This window comes from Zosterops lateralis (assembly GCF_965231275.1).
Source record: "Zosterops lateralis genome assembly, chromosome: Z".
NCBI classification, from domain to species: domain Eukaryota; kingdom Metazoa; phylum Chordata; class Aves; order Passeriformes; family Zosteropidae; genus Zosterops; species Zosterops lateralis.
Window position 1 is genome coordinate 17561651 of NC_139800.1, and position 17744 is coordinate 17579394.

At 34.9% G+C, this 17744-nt stretch overlaps 1 protein-coding gene across 2 annotated transcripts in view; it reads left to right on the forward strand.

Moving 5' to 3' along the window:
• The window catches only part of RICTOR (RPTOR independent companion of MTOR complex 2), a 78405-nt gene that overhangs the window by 21885 nt on the left and 38776 nt on the right, over nt 1–17744 (forward strand). For both annotated transcript variants that reach the window (XM_083883475.1, XM_083883476.1), the window contains exons 4-10: nt 8060–8124; nt 9787–9918; nt 10852–10915; nt 14697–14823; nt 15676–15845; nt 16088–16155; nt 17299–17366. In XM_083883475.1, coding sequence (XP_083739601.1) covers nt 8060–8124; nt 9787–9918; nt 10852–10915; nt 14697–14823; nt 15676–15845; nt 16088–16155; nt 17299–17366 — 694 coding nt within the window. The remainder of the gene's footprint in view (nt 1–8059; nt 8125–9786; nt 9919–10851; nt 10916–14696; nt 14824–15675; nt 15846–16087; nt 16156–17298; nt 17367–17744) is intronic.

A 17744-nucleotide genomic window follows, 5' to 3' on the forward strand; every position in this document is an offset into this window, starting at 1 on the left:
AGAAATGTAAAATGCCAGACTTTCTGAATGTAAACTTATTGACTATGGTTAGTGGGGAGGACTATATCAATGTGCAATATATGCAATGTTTTGGACACTAATAGGATAGGAACTGCAACTTTCACTGCAGTTTTCATAGTGAAAAAGATTTAAGGAGTCCATTTCTGGAATATGTCTGTGTTGATAATTTTTGATTTTATTCTTCCAAATCACGGACATGTGACAGGTACACACTGAAAATACAACAGGTATGTTGGAAGCTGTCATTGTGAGCTGATGAGGCAAGAATTAAAAACTTACTGCAGGAGGAGAGTGTAAACTGAAGAAACAAACCATGAAAGATGTTCACAAGGACAGCAGGTAGCATTTTTTGGGTAAAAGAGAAGCCTGTGGAGAGAAGCTGAGACAAATCATGGGAGGTGGTCAGAGAGTTAGGGAAAAGCTGTTTGTTGTAGGATGGTGAGTGGTTGTGGTGAGGCCAGCGTTCCATTTGTCAGTGCAAGGGAAATGTGTTACAGTCAGTGAGGGAGGAGACATTGAAGCTTCTGTGTGACCCTTAGCCAAACTGATGAACTTATAGAGAGATGTGGTGTGTTCTACACCTTTCTGATAGAGATAGGGCAACACATCTGAAAATGAAAACCGAGTTCCTGTGACTGAGGATGGATCTTGCAACCAGCAGCAGCCGAGGAATAACATAGAGGAGAGTGTGGAGGATAAAGTAAGGTTTAAATTATGGTTGCAGGTAAGTTTGCTACAAAAAATTGAGTAAGATTGCCAGTTCATTTGACATTTTTGAGCCAATCTTAAGTGAAAGAGTGAATACTCAAGGGAAGGTGGGGAACCAGTTGATATGAGAAGGATAAATATGCCTGATAACGTTTGAAGTACACATCTTGGCTGCTAAAGGCACTCTGTGTGAGATTGACCACTTCAGTGGTGATGTATAAGATTCACTTAACAGGAGGGTGAGTACTGAGAACAAAATCACAGTAACAAATGAATTCATCTTTTAATGCATTAATAGCAAATCTGTAAGTGCTCAGTTTTCTGGGTTGGTTCAGAACACGTGTAGGTGCACGGCATTTACTAAAGAACTGAGCTTCACACTGTAATCTCTTCATTGGGCTATTGCCTTGTGTCTATGAGACATTAGCTATTGACAGAATGCTGCTGTTTTCACTGGAATTTCAAAACATGTTGCAAGAAAGCCCATTATTCTGCTAGAAAAGTCTGATGCATAGCTAGGTTTCGTTTATTTATTAATCAGGAAATTTTGAAAAGTGAATGCTTCCAAATTCTCTAGTTGTCTTAAAATTAAAGAGCTGAATTAGGTTCGTTGATGCACGATTTGTAGTAAAAAGCCAATATTTGAAAATACAGATCTTAAAACAGGTTCAGTTTGCCTATTGAAAATCAGACATTCAGCATCCATAACTGTGTTAAATTAATAAATATGCATATTGTAATTAAAAGATTAACCAAATATTCTTTTTTAAAGATAGTTTTGAGAGATTGCATAATTCCATAATTGAATATTTGGGGGTTTTGTTAAACCCAGTATTGAAAATGGAAAATACTTACAGAAATGGAATGACTGTTTTCATTGGTCCTAAGACTGGCAGGAAATTATGATTTTGTGAAAAGCAACATAATAAAATTAAATATGATGTTTGAAGATGGGGACTGTAGTTCGTAACCTGATTTTGATTCTAAACCAGAAGCACCCTGCATTAGGGAATCATACTACTCAGTTTAATATTGAACACTTGTTCTCATATTCATTTCCCTGGAATATGTACTTTGTAAGTGTATAACTTAGTGCATTGGTTTTAAAAACTCATCCTATTTTTGTTTGAACTGTAAACGTAGTTATGAGAATAGAATTAAAGTTGCAAGTTGTACTGTATTGTCTGCCTTGTGGTTGGAACAATTCTGTGTTTTTCATTCCAGTGGTTAAAAGTGAAAGCCGGGAGCTTGGCGAGATGGTTTTATTTCCTTTTAGTACTCTGTTCTTCTACCATGAGTTGGTATAGTCTCAGTTCGTCCTTTGTGAGGCAGGAGTGTGAGTAAGATTGATATGCCAAGGGCTGAGGATGTTTGTATCCTGTCTTGGAATTACAGTGAATCTGAACTTGAGTTGTTTATAAACTGTTGCCTTTTGTGCATTTTTGAAGAGCTACTTGGTGTCTGGGATATTTGTTCTATGGACAGGGAAAGGACCCTTGAAAATTTTTATTGGCATATTTCAGCTAAAACAATATGGAAAATCTATTATTCTCCTCCTAGAAATATTATGCTTAAAACAAAACATCTGAACTAGCCTAAGCAGTTGTTCTCAACTAACCCACATTTTTCTTTCAAAGATTGTGAATCTTACTGTTTTAGTTCATCAGTCAGAGAAAGCAAAATGTTTTTATCACATGGAAAGTAATGTAATTTACTCCAAATGTGGAGTTTCTCAATAAGGATCATGATAGACACCAAATTTTGTATTATTTTCAGGATATCTGAGGTGTATTATGTCCAGGTTTCTTTACTTGAAACTGGACTGGATTTTTAAGATGAGATCTATTCCCCTCACCTCCCTTTTTTAAGGAGCAGAAACATAAACATCCTTTTGAAATTACTGAACTAGTACTGAACTAGACTCTAGGGCTTTATGTAGGAGTTAAATACTTAATATTTTTTTAAATAATCGTGATCAGAAGCCAACATGAGTTACCACTAGTTTGTCTGCAATAACGAGACAGTAGATACTTTATATGATATTTTATACTTGTGTACTTAGGTGCTGTAACTCCTGTTTCATTGCTACTTCCCTTTAAGAGAAGTGTTAACTAGTAGCATTCAGGTCTCCACAGTACCCATTGCTACTGTGCGAAGTGTGCTTTATACATGGTATTTTACAAAAACTTGCATTTCATTTATCAAGTTTTTGCTAGTACTGCTTATGAGCTAAGTCATATAGTGTTCAAGTTCTTTGCCCTTTATCTGCAGAATGTGGGTTGTTCTTGCCCAACAGGTGGTCTAAGTTTTCTGTTCCAGGAAATTAGCATTCTCAGTCTGGTGATGCACAGGCTGTGGAAAGGTATGTCTAGTTCTGAATTGCAGCAGCAGCAGACTCAGAAATTTTATCTGCTTTGAATGAGAGCACACTCCTCCTCTGCTTCTTGTCACCTAGTAAATGAAGCTGCAGTTTTGTGGGCAAAAACTTCTATGAAATATTGGCTCAATCTATATTATTTTCAAGCCACCCTATTTAAGCTAATTTGTATTCTGACCTGAAAACTGTTCAAGGGTTTGGCCTCCAGTAAATGGTCAGTGCCACTTTCACTGTCACAGCAGTTCACAAATTTGGTATATGGATTTAGCTCCAGTAAGCTGAGTAGGATTACCCATCTTTAATTTATATGGCCACCTACATAAGGCAAGCACTTTAAAGTTTCCCAGCTTCTGCTGATTAGTGCCAAAACATCATGGTTACATCTTTTGGGTTTTCCCCACCCCCATGTGAAATAGTAAGTGATAAATCACTGAAAACCAGCAGAAACTGAAATCGCATTTACCTAGAGGAAAATACCTTGGTGATTTGAAGTATTTATTTATAATCCTCTGTTATAGGAGCTTTATCCCATGTGGAGCTTCTGAGATCCTTCATTCCTTTGTAAAACTAAAAGGGTATTTTAATAACAAGCTGAAAAATAAATCCGCAGATATTGTAGGAATTTCTATTTTTCTTTCAAAAAGGTACTTCTGAAAGGACAAAATCAAGCAATTCATTTTAGATATAAACTTAGCAATGGAACACCTTCAGTTATATAGTGGTATGGAAAATTATGTTTTCAATCTGTTTGAAACTAATTGACATCATTTAATGAAGCTCTGCTATTCTGCTTTGTATATCTGTTAGCTTTTGACCGTGCTACTGCATGACTTTCACTAGGATGAATGCATTGAGTGGTTTGGATATGGATATGGCCATAGAGACTTTCACGGATTGTGTCTCTGATTCATAGTCTGTCATTTTAGAGTGTCTTTTGCAAAACCCAGGTATCTTAGACTGAATGTACTGCCTGACTGTAACATTCATCCAAGTAGATGAAACATCTCAGAATGATGTAGCAGATAGGAACAGAACATACACTTACAGACATTCAGATGTGTAACAAATGTGTCTAAATACAGAGTCTACAGTTTCAGTAGGAGATTCTCTTAAGACTAGGATCTACGAAGTAGCCTTTGCTTAAATGTTACCAGTGGTCGCTCAGACTGTATTTCCAAAGTTATAATGCAACAATTACATTCTGAATGCACAGAATAATATAATATTTTACCTAGTGTTTGCTGTGGCTATTTTGCTAACTATAAATTTGAATGATCTCCAGTGTGCACTGCACTTGTGCGTGCTGTTGACCTCCTATGGTTTTGTTGTTCTGAGCTACTGTTTCCAAGACATGTTGATATGTTACTCATGTTGCTGTGACTCATCTGAGTAGTATGAAAAACTCATAGCTGACAGTAAACATGAAAAAACCCTTCACTGTAAGTTAGTCACTGTCTGGCCTAATGTACATACCGTTTTGTCCTAATATTCAGTCTTACCCTCAAAGAGTCTTTGCTATGCCCAGTCACTGTGTATTTGATCACAGAATTTTAATTTTGAAGTGGACTCATTTGCAGTTTTTCAGCTCACAAAGTATACTCTGTTTGATTTTGTTTGTACCTATATAAAAATATATAAAATTTATTGTGTACATTTAAAATCTTTTGTAGGTAAGATCTATATATGGAAAAAATAAATTCATAATTCCAGATATTATATAATAATCCATTGCCATTTTAATGAACTATGTACATGTATAGCTAAAGATAGATTTTGGTGTTCTGGTACTGCTTACCTGCAGAGTTACGCTATCATGGTATGTATGTTAATTGTTAAATTTTGCAGTCAAACATGTGACAGTTACTTGACTTTGTCAGGAATTCAGCCATCTACAAATACCACTGCATTTGGGCCAGAATCATTGATCTCCTTTACGTTATTTGAAGGTGAAATGAGAAGAAAATTATAACATTTCTTTGTATAATATATTTAAGGACAGACATTTATAACATAGGAAATACTCAAGGAATTGGGACCAGCTGAACAGTCTGTTCTTTATAGCAGCTTCCATATTTTTCCCCCTTTCAAACTTACAGAAATCTAGCCTTACCAGCCAGTTGGTTTGTTTCCCCTAGATTAAATAAACCAAATGGCTCAGACTTCATGGGTATCCACTCATTTTCTACATCTCTTGTCCATTTTTCTGCTACACTTTTTCCACTTTGCTCTTAAAATGTGACACACAAAATTGTGTTCTTACAGAGAGCAACCTGTGAAATGGAAAAAGTCTTTTAATCTCTAATACAATACAGTCCTATTAGTATTTCCAGTTTGTTTTATTTTTTGTTTTAAATTAACATTATGAATGTTAATTTCTGGACATTCTCTTGTTTCTCTGCTGCCTACTTTCATTTCTTATATGTCTGTTAATGTGTGGTACCCTGAAGGATATGATATGCTCCTCCTATTATTTAGTTAAATCTTACTAGGTTTGGGCACTCCTTTCAAGAGTGAAACATTTTTGAATTCTGATCTTGCTGTCCATCTTTTTAGGCCCTTTTCTATATGGAACATATAGAAATACATAAATATAAAATTATAAAATTTATATCCAAACAGCATTTAAACTTGATGAAAGTTTTAACTTGTCAGGTTACATGACTGTTCAAATTTCAAGATAAGGTCAAGTTCTTTTCCACATTGATAAAATGTGTGCAGGGGAGCACATATATGGGTGGAAACAGTTGATGTTGAGGAGCTTATAACCACTGTATATATTTGGTGAGAGTGAAAACCAGACTAGAACTGGTCTAGTGAACTGAATGGTTTTTAGCAGTGCAGCAAGTTAGGTGGGTTCCTGGAACACATGAAATGTTTCAGTCTAATCTCAGGACTGCTCAAGATGCAAACCGTGGTAAGTGTGTAATAAGAGACTAGTTTCACTAATGCACTAGTGCACACTATAGGAGCTTCCAGAAAAATGGGGTTTTCCTACATCAGAATTACAATTCTATGGTTTTTGCTGGTTTTTTTGTTTTTTTTTTAAGTAGGAAAAATAGACTGTTAGGGACAATCTTTTATGTTAAGTTAGGATTTCTCATTTATGTCTGGAGTGGAATGCTGGGGAGAAGTTTAGATGTATAAATGATTAGCCTAAACAGCTATTGATGTAACTGTCTGCAACTGAACAATGAGCTGTTTTTACTCACTATCTTCTCGCACTGTTTTGCTTACACTCTGCCAGCCAATTTTTACAGTTCATAAGATGTCAATAGAAATGCTAAAGCAGCAGTGGTGGCCTTAGGCAGTCCAACAACATGGCATAAAAATAGATTGATGTTAGGAAGCGACATCCTGTCATAACCAGTTAGTGCATCAATTGTCTAGTTTTATTATCATGTAAATTTGAAAGGTGGTAAAAAAGGTTATGTAAAAACTTTCCTTAGGTTTTACAATCATTTCTGGTTATGAAAAATGCAAAATGCTTCAATTAACTTCAATTATTTGAACTCAGATGTGGAGCTGATCCAGGCCAGTTTAATAATCTCTCATTAACAGCCTTAAATTTCAGCATTATCACTAGGTATTCTTCTTGAAAGACAATTTTGTAAGATATAGTGTGATCACTGAATGAATTTCTACTTGTTGAGCATAAACCTAAGTACTGTTTGAATTTTAATGATGTTGCTAATAATTAGCAATAAATTTGCTAATAAAACAATGCACTAATAATGGTGTTGCTAATAGGTTTAGTTAAAAACAGAGTTTCTGTGCAATATGCCATTTTTTTCAGATGGAGGGGAACACTAGAACTGAAGCATGGAACCAGTAAATATTTTAACTTACAGTAGCCTTGATTTGTCTGTTTGTGTTGTTTATTATAAATTTCTTATTGTTAGCAGTAAATACACGTAAAGAATGTGTCACAGTGTTTGATATATTACAATTTTTTCAGAACAGAGCTAGTGGCTGGTTAGCACAAATACTTCCTGAATTCTTCACTGAGGAGAAACTTAATACTGCGGTGACTTAGAACAGAACACATGCCGATTTTGAAAACAGAGGACAAAGTGCAAAGTTATTGCAATCAGTTTTAGTTACTTCAGTTTTTGGAAGTGCTTAGAAAAGTGCTTTGGGATTTCAACATGATAATATTTTATAATTTTAGCCAGGGATAGTAAGTGAGATCACTGGGAATTTCTTTGCTGCCCTTGAAAAGAAGAACAGCTTCAGCATCAGCTCTTTTTACAGAAGAGATTGTTTTCCTTTCCTCAAGAGGCTAAAACTTTGGCCACCTGGGTTTCTCCTTTTAAGCATGGTTTTTGACTTAAAAACCATGCTTGTAAATCTTTTCTGTTCACAGTGACAAGATATGGTTGAAGTGTCCAGTTTGTGACAGTTTGTAGCTCTGTTTTTGTGTGCACAAATTCAGCCTTTGCTCTCGTTTTTCAGAGGTACAAGTTCTATAGAAAGGATGGCAGGCCAAGACCAAATGTCAGTTATGGGACACTTGGTAATGCCTCCTGATTTTTTTGTGTTTCTGTGCTACTGTGACAAAACGTGACAGTGGACCATCTTTGTCAGTCTTTGTTTCAAAGCTCTTACCTGAGTCCCTGCACATGTGCTTTGACTTTGGTCTTTTTTGCTCTCTGCTCAAATTGCCAGTTGCCAATGAGCAATGTGGTGCTGAAAAATGGACCAACAAGTACACAGCTTACACAACTGTGCCACCTTTTTTAGTATGAAAATCCATAGGTGGTGAGTCTCCGTATCTGATGTGTATAGGAACACAGTACAGATAGCAGAAATTCTCAGGGAAGTCTGAAGCTGGTACTCTGTCCCTTGCTACAAATCAAATTTCTCAGATTTTTTTGAAAGCATTTCCCAAAACCGACAATTTTCATCCTCATTTTTGGAGAGCTATAAGTAATAGATATTTTCTTTTATTTTCAGCTTCTTTGTAATACTGGCCATGCTGAAGAAAAGTTAGGTTTTACCTATGACAGCATCATAATATGGTAAGTAGTGAAGAGTGCTAGAGCAATCCCAAGGAACTTTAGTTGTTTTGGTGCAATTAAATAAACTTCATTTGTACTTTTGAACTAGTATTTTGTATTTATAATATGTTTGGAATTTCATAATGCAAGTATATAACCTGAAATATTTTAATGAGTAAAATCAGAAATACATTATTCACTTTTGGGCAAACAGAAACAAACTCTCCAAGCTAGAAGTGTAGATTTCTTTATTATATTCCTCAGAGATGTAAAAGTACATCTAAATATTTCTGTACTTGTAGAAAGCACTTCTAATAAAAATGTACATCTACAAAATACAGAGAATAGAATCAGGATTTAAAGATCAATATTTTATGTTGTATTGGTGTGTATGTGTCCATGTAACACCGCTTTCCCTGCTACTGACATGACCTGTTTATATACTTTTAAGTGGAATTTCTATCTATTTTGTGGCCATTTCTGACTGTCAGATGTAACTACATGCTTATTTCCACACAGAAATTTGTAAATATGTCCTGAAGACCAGCACTGGTGACAGAAGCAGATAAGAGCTAATTTTTAATGTATTTCTGTGTTCTTTCAATTTATGTCTCACTTAAGGAAAAAAGCTTAGGAAAGCTAATTGCTCTTTGAGCAAAACATTGGGAAAACTTGTGTAATTATTTTCTTACCTAAAGCTGGGTAAAAAAGCTATATGATTTCATCGCATACTTTAAGGTAGTGACACATCTCTTTTTAGTAGCTTTTGCTTTTGAGTGTTGGATCTCATGATAGTCTTGTCCTTTGTAATGATTTCACCGTGCCAGTTCTTTAGCTGGTCTGCAACTTCCAGCTGTGTCCTGAGCTGAGCACATTCATATTACAGGAAAGATGGTCTTGAAACAATTCCCTATTTCCCTGCTGAAAGTAATAATCAGTTTGTCTATTACAAATGATATGGCAGCCTTTCTACTTCGTCTAGGTACTACCTGAGAGTAGGTTCCTGTTACACTGACTTACCCAGGCCAGGTATACACCAAAATATTATAAAATTTTTTTGCCTTGGAGTAACTGGTTACCATGTATGACAACCCTAGGATAAGGAAATAAAAAAATAAGCCCTTTGTAGAAGTAGAAATTCAGTCTCACTGGCTGAAATATTTACATTCTTAGATGTCCAATGAAAAATCTTACTGGAGAATGTTAATGGGACCTGCCTGTCGTTAAGAAAGAGGGACAAATTTCTTGAGGGCCTTCGAAAGGACAGTGCACTACTTCATGCTTTCTAACTCCATTTCTAGAGTTCTACCATATCTCTCTTCTTACTTACCTTATTCTACCACTTAATTTTCTTGGACTAATCTTGTGCTCAGCTGTTTTGTCAAATAACAAGTTGGGTACAGGTTTTGGTTCTATGTCATTTCATGGACGTACAAGCTGTTATTTGGGAGAGAAATAATTTGTGACTTTTTAAGATTACTATATTGTTTATGTCTGCGGACAAGATGAGGGCTTGCCTTCTAGGTTCCACATGAGAAGACCTGAAAGCAAGAAAATGAGTTCAGAACATTTATTTTCAAAAATAATACCTTTTGTCTTAAATGAATGAGTAGTAGTTGCACGTCAGATGGTGAAATCTACCTTCTGCTTATCTGTTTATCCCTCTTGTTTTCTTCATTGTAGTCTGAGGTTAGCTTTACTAAATGAAGCAAAAGAGGTGCGAGCAGCAGGATTGCGAGCCCTCCGCTATCTTATTCGAGACTCCAGTATTCTCCAGAAGGTGCTAAAGTTGAAAGTGGATTATTTGATAGCCAGGTAATTTTTCTCTTTCTTCTTGTTGTAAATTGTAAAGTTCTAGATCATTTGCTTTTTCGTGGTTGAGACAGGAATGGTTTTGTATTCTTCTGTGTTCTTAGTAAGTAGTTTTATAAAAGATGTATTTCTTCAACAGAATATTTCATCACACTATCTAATCCAAATAAAATGCTGTCTTAATATATATTACAAGTAATCCAAAGAATTTATTTTAGTAATAAATACAATTAACTATAAATTAATATGGTTGAAATATTAATAAATTTCATGTCTTAATTTTTTGTATTGGGGTTGATTCTTTGTAATATTACAGTACTGTGGAGCCTCCAGTACAAAGTCAGAGCTAAAAAGTAGTTGATGTCCAAGATTTTTTTTTAAATCAATGACACAGCAGAAAAATGCCAGAGGGCAAACCAACAGTGAGATAATACAATCAGCATGATGAGTAGATGTAAATAATAGCATTTCTAGTGCTTCCTGTAATTAATTTTTTAATTTAATATGCTGATAAAGATGTGTGTGAATTTCTGTTTTAAAATATGCATGTAGTTTTAGTGTGCTGTTCAATTTTTTTTGGACCTAAAGAACTAAAGGACTTTTCTGATCTGAGAACACTCGAAGTGTGTTTATGTGAAACATTACAAATACTTGGTGTGGTCTCATTTGCAAATCAGAAATGCAGATAGCTTGGAAAATAATTGTGGAGGTATTATGCTTTGCCGTTTTATATTTGAGAACATTCTACTGACTTAATTGTAATGAAAACAGCTGGGAAAATGTTGATATAATGAGTGTCTTTGAGAAGGTAGTTTTTAAACCATAAGTAAATTCTTTTTATTTTGTACTCGTATGCATAAATATTAACAAGTTGTTAACAGTTTAGGTGAAAGTTACTGTTGTTATAAATAAAACATGTTTTTTAACTTACTTTAGGTGCATTGACATACAGCAGAGTAATGAAGTAGAAAGAACACAAGCACTTCGATTAGTCAGAAAGGTAAAATCTCGTATGCATGATTGTATCTGCTGTGCCACTCAGTTCTGCTGACTCCTGGTTGTCTCCATCAACAGTGCCTTTTCACAGTCCCTAATACCTTGCTTTACCTTTATCATATAATATAGCTGATAATTTAAAAGGCAGAAAAATGTAGTGAAGAGAGGTTTTTTTGATTTTATAATTTTACCATTTAGAATCTCAAATGTGCTAGAAAATTCTTGCTTACTGGACAAGGTTTGGAAAACACTTATCAAAAAGTGAATGCAAGGGCATAAAAACAACATGAAGTTTCAGTATTGAAATTACTACTTCATTGTATAGTTTGTTTAATCATCTATGAGTCAGAAATTGGGAGATTTTCTGCCCTGTGAGAAATGAGACAAATTGTCAGTGAAATAATCATTCAAGGAATACTCACAGACTTCTTTGTTTGTGGTATTGATGCTATCTGCAGGGTTTTGTCTCAGATACTCAATACAATGTGGTTAGTCTGTGATGGTTACTGTACTGTGCACCCATGGATGTGAAATTTGAAAGTATGGTAGCTACATTTTCAAGTTCATCCTAGAGAAATTGGTGTATAGAGGTACCAAATGTATTCATGAGACATAATATCTTGCCTTTGTGCTAGACTTCACTTTTCTTTATTGTTCTCATATTCTTATAAAAACTACCAAAGACTGGAGTAAAGTTTGAAGTAGTTGAATCGTTCCCAGGAGCACTGTGTTAAATCTCTCTTTGTATTTTAAATCTACCTAAAATATGCTTTCTGTCTTACAGAAGCTACAATGTACTTGATTGACAATGGTGCCAAAAAAGAGTTTTAAATATTAAACATGGCTACCTTCAAACTCAAACAAGCAAAAAAAAAAAAAACCAAACAAAAAAGCCCCGCTATAAAGGAACAGGTCCTTGAGGAAGTTACACTTTATAGAAGTTCTTTGCAAATCTACTTTGATATAAGAGCTTCACTGTAGACTCAGAATGACATAAATCAGAAGATGTAAACACATCCATAATTTGTTTTATTTGGGCCAGAAATTTGTCCTCATTATTTGTGAGCCTTTTTGAGCATTTCCTATTGAGCAAAAACTTCAGTCTTGCATGAAAGAAGAGACAGAAAATAAACAAATTCATTAGTTTGATCTGAAAAAGTGATGGTCGAAGAGAAACATGGAAGAAATCATACAGCTGATCCTTGGTGGGTTTATTTCTCCATCGTGGTGCAAGGATATTGGCATGCACCAGGTGTGTGCATCAAATGCACAGGGTGTGCATCCACACTTGTGGTTCCTTGATGCTGAGAACTGTGTTGATGGAAGGCCTTTTCTAGCCTCTTTTCCTAACTCACCTATAACATTCTGTTTTCTTAAAAGACAGTGTCAGACCAACAAGAAGCCGTCCAGCCTGCTACCACTAAAGTTAACAGCTTTCTCATGGGCTGTCTAGGCCGCAGCAGTTAAGCATGCACTGGCACAGAGCAGTCTGTACTCAAGAAATTCTCACACAAGGAATACTTGTACTTCCTGAATAGCACATTCTGTATTTTCACACTGTCTTTTTGTTACCCTGCTCTTGCCCTTTTTCTACCTCTTTCTTCATCTCCCTCAGTGTCTCAGACTTAGTAATTTGATGCAAGGATTCGTGAAAGATTATATAAAGGTCTAGAAGGGAAGAATGAATGGCAAATAAAATGGAAAAAACTTTAAAAATTGTTCAGAAGATAATTTACTGTGAAAATGAACTGGATTTTCCAGTATCACAGAACTGTTGTTTTCAATTTCAAGATTTGGCTCTTTAACCTCATCTTTGGTAGTAAAAAGATGTCTTTGAGAATTGCATAGATTAAAATTAAAACCTTCCCTTTTCTTTGTTTTCATAGAGAAGAACACCAAAATATAAAATATTAATCTTTCTTTATGAATTTAGAAAAGGCAGCAGTAAATTTTGTTTTAAAAATACTAGGTTTAAACGGTGTGAGAAGATTTTAAAAAATCTGACTCTTTTAAAAGTTGATGTCCAGTAGTTTTTGAAGGCTGAGTGCTCATTCCCTGTTTTGACTGTAATCACTTCTACATTTAGCGGTAAAGATTTACAGTCTAGTAATATCTTTAGCCTTGAAAAGGATGGTATGAAGTTGTGTTGGGAAGCATTTTTCTATCTACTAGAAGTCAGCAAGACATTTTTTAAAAAAATTTAATAGTCCAGGTGTTTTCTTTTTAAAGCAGAAGTCAGGGTTAGATGCAATATGAACCAGCTTCTTTCTTCCTCTTTTCTAAAGGAGTCTTAAAAGACCAAATTCATCGTCTTCATTACTTATTTCATCTTAGCTACTTGTAAGTAGCTTTCCATTTCCTGCCCTTGGTCTTGAGAACTGCATTTTAATACCTAGAGCAGATACAAAGTAAATACAAAAATGTATTTATTTTATTTATGTGTTTAAAATTGAGTATTACAAGAAACCTTTCCTTGTCCTGCTTAAAAGGAAAGAAGACCATGAAGTGGAACAGGTTGTGTCTTCACAGGCTGTTTGTGTCCTCATAGGAAGTAGCCTGTCAATATCAGTAGTAAACAGGTTGCAGTTTCTAGAGTGGATAGGTGCACCTATTCTATTGCTTATTCTTGTTTCTTCTTGCAGTGTAAAAGTGAAAGACTGTGTGGGTGGGAGAGAATTCATTTTTTCTTTAAAGTCATATCTTAAAGCTTCCTGTTTTGTTGGCATTAAAATTATGTATAACAAGAAGCTTCTCAAAAACATGTATTTAAAGAAAGAATTGTTGAAATGCTTCCAATATTTTAGTTGTAATAGTTGATACCCTCTTATTTTAACATCTCTGAAAAAAAAGGTAGAAAACTAGTCATCTTTGCCCAAATACCTATAACACATCATGTAAAATGGAAATAGGACAAAATGATTTTGGAAGAGTTATGAACATAGGCCTGGTTTTGTTGAAAACAAAAAAGATGATAAGCAAAAGCCTGGTAAACTACCCTTAAATTTTTAGGTGTTTTATGTATATTGAGTATTTTTTAATGTCTATTTTTATTTATTAATGGAGGAAAAAAGGTGACACACTTTAGCGGGCTATAAGACGTTGTACTGTTCCCTTTTCAGGTTGTCAGACAAAAACCTTCTTCTCTATACATCTGTTTAGTGATATTCTTATTTCAGAAGGATATGTGTATTTAATTTTCACAAATTGAAAAAATGTGAAAAAACATGAACAAGCAGTTGCTCAGCCTTTTTAATCCAAGCTTGACTTGGGAGCAGTGGTGGTATTGGTTGGTTGTTCAGGAGTGGTTTTCTTTACCTCTAATGCGTCTTGCTTCTTAGAGGTGTGAATTCTGGCTGTTCCAAACTAACAGCTGAGGCTTTCCATGGTGTAGAACATCCTTAATAGTAGATGAGTTTGTAGTCTACCTGTGTCATTGGATAATGTTCTTGTCAATAAAGATATTCTTGAGAAAAAAAACTATGATGAAGGTACTCTTAATTCTCATTGCAAAAAAAAAAAAAAAATTCTTTCTTATTAAGATAAAATATAAAAACAAAAAACTGAAGCAAGAAAAGAAGAGTAAAGTAAAGTAATCTGACAAACAAATTGAAATGGAAAAAACTTCAAGCGCAAAAGAAATAGTTTTGAAGATTCACCAGGTGCAACCAAGTAACAGGTGGACTGATCTGTCTAACTGTATGTAGGAGACAGAGTGCTGTTGAATATATAAATGTATTTACAGAAATACAAAGAAACCAGAGGGCTTTTTCTTTCCTTTTTGGCAGATGATCACTGTGAATGCTTCATTGTTCCCCAGTTCTATTACTAATTCTTTGATAGCAGTTGGAAATGATGGTCTTCAAGAAAGAGACAGAATGGTTCGAGCATGTATAGCCATTATTTGTGAACTAGGTAAGATAATTTTTCTTAATTAGGGTTCAGTTTTGATGTAGTTGTCATTCACAGTATTTATTTAATAAGGAATTAGATGTTAAGTGATCTTATTGTAAGTTTCAGGGATTTTAGTTATTAGCATGATATCAACCAAAATGACTGAAAATTGATTTATGTATCATAGGCAAAGGTGTCAGGTTTTCACTTTTTCCTTTAAGAACTGGCAGTTTTTAGTTTGGCTTAAAAACATTTCTCTACTACTATTCATGTTTCTTAAACTAATGTATTTGAAATAGGGAGACTTCCATACACAAGATGCTGCCAAATTTAAAGGAGTTCAGAGAACTACAAAGTATCTTCCTTTTTAAAATTTTTAGGGGTGGATATTGTAGTTAACAGGACAGTGGTTTATACTAACTCCCTAAACTTTCATTTGGTTGAAGTTTTTTCAAAATCAGTCAGTGGGAAATAACTTCAGCAATTTGTTTTCAAGAATAAAACTTCTGTTTTAAAGAAATAAACAAATTGTTCCTCTTATTTCAGTATAAATATTTTATCTTTGTCAGATCAGTAAAGCATGAAAACTCTTCATGAGGAAATCTAGAAACTACTATATGGAAACTTGTTTGGGAGTTAAGTTGGGAAATGTCTGTATGCTGTAGACTGAGTGACCAGTATTTTTTGTGTGATAAATTAGTCCAAAATCACAGTTCATCGCCAGTGTCAGCCAAGTCCATCAAAAGCTTTACATGTGACTCAGTAGTGTTCAGGACAAATAAGGAAGGTATCTATACTTGAGATGACAAGTTTGTCATATGCCATGTTTTATCTTCAACTGTTATCCAAAATGACTTCTTTTCCTTTATCTAGCACTTCAGAATCCTGAAGTGGTGGCTCTTCGGGGTGGCTTAAGTACCATCTTGAAAAATGTGATTGACTGTCAGCTAAGCCGAATAAATGAGGCTCTGATAACTACAGTTTTGCACCTCATTAATCATCCAAAGACCCGACAGTATGTGCGAGCAGATGTAGAATTGGAGGTGAGTGCAGTTTTACTTGTTTAGTGACAGAAATTAAACTCATTATTACTCATTAAATGTTACACTTTTGTCTCAGATTTCCTCTATGTTAGTGCGCAGTGTCTAAAAGATAATGTTTTAGGCTGAGCCCAAGATTTATAAATCAAGAATAATACCACAGTTTGGAGTGGGACTGAGGAAAGGGCAGTAGTGATTTAACTGTATTTTCATGTGAAAATAATGCATGTCTTTCTTTTGTTTAGCGAATTTTAGCCCCTTACACAGATTTTCACTACAGGCATAATCCAGACACAGCAGAAGGACAACTCAAGTAAGTGTTAGTGCTGCTGCTTGTGCTTTCAGTTATGTTCATAGCTTTGGAATTAAGCTGTACTTCCTTCCGAATATTAAATTTCTAGAAGTTGAATATAGTAGGCCAGAATCTATTTCTAAAATACTGTTAAGCATTTAACATTTAAAAGGGCTTGTTTAGCCTAGAGAGGAGAGGGTTGAGGGACACCCTCTGCTGAATAGTAGCCTTTTTACTACCTATGAAAATGCTTTCAGGATGGTGTAGCCAGGGCCTTTCATGATGGTGTAAGGTGGCTGGACAGGAAGTAACAGAGACAAATTAAAGCAAGAGAGATTTCAACTTGATATAAGGGGCCGGGGGCTGATTTTATATGAGGCTGGTCAAGAGTTAGAGTAGGTTGTCCAGAGAGGTCCTGCTGCCTTCATTCTTGAGAGTTTCTAGCACTCAGCTGGGTAAAAGCCTTGAGGTTTTTTGCAGATACTCCAAGCTGAATTACAGAAGCTTGTTTACCTCCTAAAGCTCTGGACACTGTAAAAGGAGTGTGTACTACACGCTGTATTTGCTGAGATCTTGCAGAGGGGTTGAACTAGATGGCCTTTAAAGGTGCCTTCCAACCCAAACCATTCTATGTTTCTATAATCTGGGCTAGTCTGGTAGATGGTGACTTTTTGTACAGTAATTTGGACTAGGAAGAGATCTCCTGAGATGGCTTCCAACTTGAATTATTCAGAATTTTTTAATTATCAAATGTGATTAGATGCTTAGGTCTGGGTAACTGAATAAGATCTTTACATCACTGCTGTAAACTTAGTGTCAGTGGAGGTGCAGAATGGTTCATCTGACCCCCTATAGGTGTTTTTGATGTTATATTCCTCCTGTAGAAACTGCCCTGGAAAAGTAACAATAATTTAAAATTGTTACCTTTTAAATTAAAATTGTACCAATTAAAATTGTAACCTTTTCTGTGTGTATATACATTGTATATATGTGTATATATGTATATATGTAAATACATATGTACACATATATGCATACATAAAATATTTCTTTTACTCTAGATTTTGTCCCCATCTCAGTTAACTACCTTTTAATAATAATACTGTGATACTGTTTCTTTTGTAATTATTACCTGCATTGTGACATTTGATGTTTTAATGGCAGAGAGGACAGAGAAGCACGATTCCTAGCTAGTAAAATGGGAATAGTGGCAGCATTTCGATCATGGGCAGGTAAGATTTGTTTATTTGTTTGAAACTGGATGATTGGAAGTGTGATTTTACTTTCTAGTATAAATGACACAGGATCTGTCTTATTTGATATATCTAATTTCTGTCGATACCTTCCTACAATGCTATTTTATACATGTTTTGATACTGTAAAGTTGGAGGATGCAATACATAGTTTTCTTAGACTCCTGACAAGGCACAGGTTTTCCCCTCCCTGTGGAAAACGCTTTATAAATTACATCTTGATGGTCATTCTTGAAATCTAATGGGTGAAAGAAAGGATGTTTAAAATGACATCATATAATAAGAATTTGCATTTGAGGTGGTTCTGCCTGTAAATGAAATCTTTTTGTCTGTATTAAGAGATACTGGCAAATACTT